Source organism: Egretta garzetta, unplaced genomic scaffold (assembly GCF_000687185.1).
Source record: "Egretta garzetta isolate BGI_Z169 unplaced genomic scaffold, ASM68718v1 scaffold390, whole genome shotgun sequence".
Classification (NCBI taxonomy): domain Eukaryota; kingdom Metazoa; phylum Chordata; class Aves; order Pelecaniformes; family Ardeidae; genus Egretta; species Egretta garzetta.
In genome coordinates, this window is record NW_009258382.1 from 362,698 (window position 1) to 370,836 (window position 8,139).

General features: G+C 42.8%; 1 protein-coding gene across 8 annotated transcripts in view; it reads left to right on the forward strand.

Moving 5' to 3' along the window:
• GIT2 (GIT ArfGAP 2) overlaps nt 1-8,139 on the forward strand; it is a 28,278-nt gene that overhangs the window by 12,556 nt on the left and 7,583 nt on the right. For 6 of the 8 annotated variants that reach the window (XM_035896632.1, XM_035896597.1, XM_035896604.1 and 3 more), the window contains 2 exons: nt 2,146-2,394; nt 3,809-3,898. The exons of 1 other annotated variant lie outside the window; for it this stretch is intronic. In XM_035896632.1, the coding sequence (XP_035752525.1) occupies nt 2,146-2,394; nt 3,809-3,898 (339 nt within the window). The remainder of the gene's footprint in view (nt 1-2,145; nt 2,395-3,808; nt 3,899-8,139) is intronic. One more of the 8 variants, XM_035896610.1, reaches the window with a different exon arrangement.

Below are 8,139 nucleotides of genomic sequence, written 5' to 3' on the forward strand. Positions count from 1 at the left end.
GAGAGCCCCCTGTTGTTTTGGGGCAAAGAGGCTGATGCTTTGGAGAGTGGTGGGAACTGCTGAGCTCTTAGCATGGGAGGCCAAGCTAATTCAGCAGATTCGAGTATCTTTGTCTCTTCAGTGCCATCCTTGTGTTATAATTGTGATCAGCCTTTCAGATCCATTGAAATGGTGAATACTGAGAGGAACCTAAGAGATCCCAGGGTATTTCCCTGGTCTTTTGACAGCTTGTGCTGGTTAAGCATTTCTCTGCGTTAGCTGAACTACCTTTTCACTTATATTGAGTGTCTTTAAACAGATATAGTCTATTTAGGGTTAAAAAAAAATCTTTAGAGCCTATGAATTAATGAGGCTTTAGTGTATTTATGTTGTGTAGCGGAAGAGAGATCGTTGCTGTGCTGTGGTTGAACTTGTTTTGAAAGATGGCATAGCCAGGGCTCACTCGCCTTGGAGATGAGTTGCGCTAATTTTGTGTCCTGATGATGTATATAGCTCCGGGGCTTTAACTTCGTGTCTAGTGGCTCTGGACTGGTGAAGAATCTGTCCAGCCCTGCGCCACTGCAGAGTGCAGGGTGGGAGGAAGGGCTAACAGCCATCTTAGCTCTAAGCTGCTGGGAACTTCTGTACGATATGGGAATTCTCTGCTGGGTTATTTGTGACAAGCAGCGATTCTGATGCAATAGATGTGAATTCAAGAGGGGTTTTTTTGTTTATTTTGTTTGTTTTCTAAGCAAGAGCTTAGGTCATAAACTAAAAAAAAAAATCTATCCACTTTATGTGTCACCTTATTAGCCAACTGTGTATCTAATCTTTTGCATGGCAATTACCAAGCAAAAGATGCTAATTAAAGAAGAGGCAAAGCTGCACTTGATGAATGCCACTTCAGAGTAGATTCTCCCTAAATAAAAATGCAAATAGTCCCGTTACTTTAATGGGCATTCTAATGGAAAGTTATTTTTTCATGCCTGCAGATTTTTTTAGGTGCTTATAGGTAGTTAAGAGTTTGGGCTGAGTTTACGTTAGCTGTTGGCTAAAACTGCACCAAAAGCCCGTTTATAAAATATAGAAGTTTGGAAGCAAGAGACTATAAAGTTGACCTATTTAGTTGCCTCTAATGTCAAACTTTAAAGGGGTAGCTTGGCTCCTGGCTGATCCCCAAATCTTAAGACTTGATGCATCTTGCTACAGAGCACACAGAGTGGGGACAAAAAGCATAAATTATCTTCACAGAAATCTGCACATTCCATTTAGGGTTCTGGGAAGTGCTCTGGGCAAAATAAGATTTTTTTTTTTTATTTTTTTTTTGATAATGTTCTTGATGGTTCATATGATGCAAAGTAAATGCCAGTAGTAAATATGCAATTTCCTGTTTAAAAGGCCATCAGCTGTTTGAAATTCTATACTCAGTCATTGTTAGAGAATTGCTGATTCTGACTTCTTTCACATCTTTTCTTTATGATGTGTTAATATAGCAAACTTACTCCGAGTAACTCCACAAAAAAAAAATCAGAATCGTTGTGGTTTTACGATCCATCAAACAGATAATAATAAAAATCTTGACAATTATTTCTTGTTGGCTTCTTAGAAAGCAGTAGCTGATACTTAATTTTCATAAACTAAACTCTGTTCTTGCTTTGCAGAGCAAGCTCTAGTTTTCTTTGCGCTGCCTCTGGTGTCTGTGCTGTAGTTCTGGCATTTTCAGGTTTCGTGGGCCTTATGTTCAAGTCCTCTTTTAAGTTCTTGTACTGACTGCTGAAATGGATCACTTTGCTTGAAAACCCATTTTGTTGGCAGTCCCTCCCCCCACAACCTCATTATATTACACAATTCATGTGCCACTCCAGCCAGGCTGGAAGGAATAGATTGTGTGGGTTTTAACTACAACGGCCAATTTTAAGATCTAATTTAGCTTGCAACCCAGCAAAAAGGGCTGGAAATCAGCACATAAATATTTCCAGATCTGGAACATAGATGTTGCTGTGCTTATACTAAGCAAGTCAAATAGATTTGGAAAAAAGAGATCAAACCCCAGCAACTAGTAACTGGGTTCACTAGTAAAGCTGACAAGCGTGTATTGTATAGTCAGTTTGCTTTTGACGCTTGCTGTTAGAAAAACAAAGTCCCACTGCTAAACATTTCTTTCAGCTTCAAACGCTACAGAGTGAAAATACCAACCTCAGAAGACAGGCCACAACCAATATATATCAGGTCCAAACTGGTTCTGAATACACAGACCCTACCAACAATTCTTCTTTAAAGCGGCGACCATCTGCACGGGGTAGCAGACCCATGTCCATGTATGAGACTGGATCAGGTCAGAAACCCTACCTCCCCATGGGAGAGGTCACATACCCAGAAGAAAGCATAACAAGACTGCAGCCTTTCCCTCCACATGTAAGTAAAACTGCTGATGCTTCTGCATTTCTTCTTATGCTCAGCTTTTCTGTCTGTTCCAACTATGCTCGTGTACCAAAGCTGCTCAACTGTCTGCTTCAGAGTGAATCTGAACTGTAAGAATTGTTAATGTTTGCTGTATTAACATGTCTGCAGGAGCTTGATGTTTTGAAAAGTAAAAGCTGTAACAATTCTGGAATATGTAAACTGGAGCTTTTGGCTTCTGCTCAGCTGTTTCTTTTAACCACAGTATAAATGCCAAATATCAATGTGTGGCTGTTTGAAAACCAGCAGGGGCCGGGGGGAGGGAGGAAGGAAGTAGTATTCCAAGAAGGTAGGTAAAGTTCATGGATTTCTTTCTTGAGATATACAGGCATGTGCCAATTTGTGGAACTTCAGAACCACCTTTCAAAAATAAAATCGAAGCTAACTTTTTCCTCAGGCCACCAACTTCTTACCCTGAGTTTGGAACTGGAGGCTGAAGATGGTTTAGATCTGTTAGTTGAACAAAGTCGTCTGGTTTAGTATTTTCCTGTACGATGTGCTAATGGTAGAGAGGGAATTCTGTGTTAGCCACAAGGGTTCTGCACTGAGGTGTTCACACTTTAGAGAAGTGACCCACCACACACTAGTGCTTCTTAAAGTTAGTTTTTTGTTGCATCTAGATTGCCCTGTGGGCAGGAATATGGGACAATAGTTTTTAGGCACACATTTAACATTTGTGGATTTGTTTCAACACGTTTCCCTGTTGGTAGCACTATCTTGTATTTCCTTCCAGATAAAGAATTAAGCCCGTTAAAACATATTTAGAAGTTAACAGGGTTTTTGCCTGGCATGAGGGAGGGCAAATGTTCCATGCACATTCCAAAGACAGTAGTGAGTGCACCAGGGAATCAGCGCAGAAATTTGTGTGCTGGGTTTTACCCCACCTTCAACTAAATTAATAAGAACTTTAAACTGTGAAATCTGGATCATCTTAAATTATATTGGCATGTTGATATAAAGGCAGTTCCGGCAGCAAGAACTATCAGAATTCTTTTGTATGTGGCAGTGTTTGCCAAACATGACAGTGCTTTGTATAGGTACTTTGGGCATTTGGCTTGACATTTAGATAGGAGTAGTGGTTCTGAAGCGTTGATTTGTTATGTGGAGTTAGTTAATTTGGTATAATTGCGAATGTGTATTTTATTCTCTGGGGAACTTAGCACCTCCAGCATACCAATGTTAGAATTAACATGAAGTCAATTGTATTTTGAAAGAATTAAGTCTCTCACTCAGGCTTAGCCAAGTTCTCAAAATCATGCTTGCTTTGTGTCATCTCCATGGTTTTAAGAATGTTCCTTTATTTCAGTTAAGAATTTATTTGTGTTTTGTTTTTGGTTTTCCCGAGTGTTTTTCTCTTTCCCATTTTTAGATCGGGAGGAGTGCGTTTGTGACCTCCTCTTCATCTCTACCTTCCTTCCCCTCCACGCTTTCCTGGTCAAGGGATGAAAGCACACGAAGGGTTAAGTACCTTCCCAATTGGTGTTTTACCTGGAGGAGGTGGCAATCTCCCTAGAAGCCAGTATGCCTCTGTCTTCTCCCCTTTTATGCTGACTAGCCTTCATGCTTGCATGAAGCAGTATTTCATCACCTTCCGTTTCTTCTGCCACATGCTGTGGATACTTGCTTCTCGCTAACTTCACAACAGCTACAATCTTTAGCATTTAACACCATGCACAAATCACTTGTTCAACTGCGTAACACTGAAAACAGCCAGAAGACAAGTTGGCTGCTGTTTGGAAAGTAATTTGGCAGGCGCTCCCTGATACTTCATAAGCCAATATATAACTCCTACTGACTAAAATGCACTGCATGAGGCACATGAAGCTCACTGGGTCCTACCTTTAAAGCCTGCTTTCTTTGGGGGCTGTCAGTCTGCACCAATCCAAACTGGTACTGATTGACCATTTATCTTACAGATGTTCGTTGGTTTGGGTTCTTTAAGCATCCAAACAGATAGCTATTTGTATTGCCGACTGATACATTTAGTATCAGCTAGCCTGCATTCTGCTGACCTTGACAGATGAAAGACAGAATGGCCACAGGAATAGATTTGAGCAAGACTCCTTTCAGGGCCAGATTAAAGGCACGGAGAATGTGTAAAGGAAGCTTATATCAGTGTTCCATCAGGATCTACAAAACTTTGTTTTTAGGGTTTTTGTGAGCTACAGTACTGACTCTAGGAAAAAACCTGTACCGTTACCAGGGAGCAGTAAATGCATTCTGTAAGCTTATGTTATTCCAAAGCCAGTGTCTTTGCTGTGGCCTCATGTGAGCTGTTAGCTATTTGAAGAAGCCTTGTCCAGCTTCTTAAACTTTTTTTGAACACTGTTCTCTTTTTGTAGTGGGACACTTAAATCTAGTCTTACTCAAATTTGTTTGCTAGGAGTGACCATAAAATGCTGCCTTGCAAAAGGGCACTTTTAAAGCAAGGCACACAGTTTGATAGACTCATCTGTCCATGACAGCTTCTTTTTAGACTATGTTTTATTTGGGATCCTTGAACTAATTGCAAGTCACATATTCAAAAGAAGGGAAAAGCATGTTGCATTTGCAGCTCTAGAATAACACCTGGGTTTGGCTGTGAAGGGGCTGTGACTGAAGTACCGGGCCTGAGCAGGTACAGCTTAGTGTCACAGACTAATGAATGCTGAAGATGAACAACCCGTGGCTTTTATGCTGTTCTTTGGCCAGCCTGAGCTACCAGCTTGCACTGCTTGCAGAAAGTACCTTCCATCGTCAGAATGAGTCGGTTACATTTCAAGGTCTTGCTCTGACTAAACCTCTTTAACTTCGAAGCAAATATCAATACAAGGTCGTTTGGGCTGGTTTTAGATGTTTGTGTGTCATATCTTAGAAAATAATGAGTAGCTTATACCCATTGTGTTGTATCGTGTTCAAGATTGAGGCTTTGCTTATTTCTGTGTTAAAACAAAGACTTTCTGAGAGGAAACTTGGGAGAGAAATGTTTATATTTTTTTGTAAGACAACTGATTTTGAAAAGATCTTTCAAGAAAAGTTCTCTCTTTTTGCTCTGTTTTTTCTGTGTGGTTAATATAATGAAATCAGTACCGTCTCATTCTGTTTCTTGGGCAAGGATTACAGAGTCTCTAATCAAATTTTACTGTATAATACAATCTTTCAAAAAACAAGCCCAAGCCTGCGGGTTTAGATGTTGAATGCCTTTTTCTGCCAGGATAAAGAACCTGCTTTTGAATTCTTGTGTCCACATTTTATTGTAACTGTACAGTGTTTGGACATACCAGTCGAGAAAGTACTAGATCTGCAAGTAGGGCTAGATGATGAAGCTTACAGGGGAATATCCTGCTTGGTCAAATGCAGATCTAGGTTTGGCTGCAGCTGATAGCAGTACTGTGTAGTAATAGAAACTTGCAGAGGTTTTGGGTTGTTTGGTTTTATTGTACACTGATTCTGTACTATAGTACTGATTCCATAATATCCTATTCTTGTAAATTCATTGTTGTCATTTGTATTTCTGACCATAGCGTAGAGCTTTGTCACTAATCGCATTGTTCTCCTCTGGGAGAGGGGAAAGGTCAGACCCTACATATAAGAGTTTCATTTCTTCAGACTATGTGTCACTTTACAGTTGATCTTTACTAGCTATCCTGAGAGCTGAGCGTTCAAAAAATGCATGTTTTTTCCTTCTGTGCAGAGTAACTTAAAAATGCATGGAAAATGTTCATACTCCAGGTGCTTCTGAGTTAGGAATTGTTGGTTTTAACATTAGATGAGTCCTTAACAAATGTACTGGATCTTAACCAATGAAAACCAATTCCTAGTCACATTTTTTCGGTCTGTCCTTGAGGTAGAGGTATTATTTCCTAAGTGTATGGATCAGGGATGCAAATTGAAGGTGTCCCTTACAGTCTAACACTTGAGATTCCCTCATCTTGACTTCAGAGTTTCGGTAAAGCTCCAAGGCTGGCTCTTCAACGGAGATTGCAAAGGATCCTCTTACGCAAGCAGCATCCGCGACTAAAGCAGGAACTGATCTGTATGTAGTGACACTGATGCGGCGTGCGCAAATGGATGAGCTGTAGTAGGCACTTCTGATGAGCTTTGCAATTTTTAAGACTAGAGTAGGCGGATGCGTGGTGATTCTGGGGCCTGGCTGAGGATGGGAGTGTGCCTCAGGGGCTTCAACCTGCAGAGATCGGCTGACAGTAGGTGTTCATAGCATAAACCTCCAGGATGTTGCATTGTCTGGGCATACAATATCCAAGAAGGCTAAGCCAGGTCAGAGAAGGGAGCCTAGCTCTCTGTCTGATAAAATCTGCTTCAAATCTCTTGCTGACAGAGGGAGCTGTGTGTTAGGATCTGCAGGGAGACCACTCGAGGTGTCGTGGTGCAAGTATGCTTATTTGTGTTAGCAGTCCTCTGCGGGGGAGGAAGAAAAGTTGAAAAGGAGTTTAGGAAAAAAACCTGAGCATCATCCTTGCTTTAGTGGGAGGTGCAGAACTGGTCTGTATGGGAGTAGGAGGTGGTGAGTGTGCTGCCATCACCCCCAGGAGGAAGCGCATGTGTGCAGAGGCAGGGACCTCGCCTTCCTGGTGTGCCTCCCAGTCTAGGTTTGGCCTCCTACCCTGTGGAGGGCCTCCCTTCCCAGTTCAGAGCCACAGGCTCAGCTCACCCTCTGCTCCGCTGTCGGCCTTCGTGCTGGGTTCAGCGTCCACTGTGGATTTGGTCTCCACACTCATTTTGGTATCACAGGATCATAGAATGGTTTGAGTTGGAAGAGACCTTAGGGATCATCTAGATCTACCCCGCCACCGTGGGCAGGGACACCTTCCACCAGACCAGGTTGCTCAAAGCCCTGGGTTAGTTCTTGCACCAGCCAGAAGGCAACGTCATGTAAAAAAAACCCTACAATGCTCTGTCTGGCCTCCACTTAATCCTGTGCCTACAATGCTCGCTCTGGCCTTCATTTCCTTGGGTGCCTCCTGCCCTCGTTTCGGCCTCCACTTTGGAACTGGCCTACCACCCTCCTTTTGACATGGATTCTTCAGTGGCCCTCGATTCTTGTGGCCACAACTCTCACTTAATTGTCCTCCCAACCTTGTTTTGGTCGCCAGTCTGCAATGGGCCTCGACTCCCCTAATTTTAGGTTCCCACTTCCATCTTGACCTCCAATCTGCAGTGGGCCTCAACTCTTGTTTTTGGCCTCCCACCCCCGTTCTGGCCTCCAATCTGCAATGGACCTTAACTGTCCTCGTTTCAGCTTCCTACCCTTGTTTTGCTTTCCAGTCTGCACTGGACTCCAAGTCTCATGGGTTCAGCTTCCTATGTGCCCTTTGGTCTTCCACCCGCAGTTTGGCCTCCACTCCACAATGGGCCTCCTGCCATCATTTCAGTCTCCTGTCTTTATTTTGGCTTTCACACTGCAATAGTCTCAGCCCTTGTTTTGGTCTCCCGTTCTGCAGTGGGTTTCCTAGGGTCAGCCTCTGATCTAGGGTCAGACCCCCATGCTTGATTTGGCCTCTACTTTTATCAGGGGCCTCCCATGCTCAGTCCAGCCTCCTGCTCTGTCATGGGCCTTCCATGCTTGCTTCGGTCTCCCACCTTGAGCTGGGCCTCAGTTCTCGTTTCAGCCTCCCATGCTAGGCTTGGTTTCCACTCTGTTCAGCCTCCCGTGCTGTGTCTGGCCTCCAGTCTTAGAATCATAGAATCATAGAATGTTTT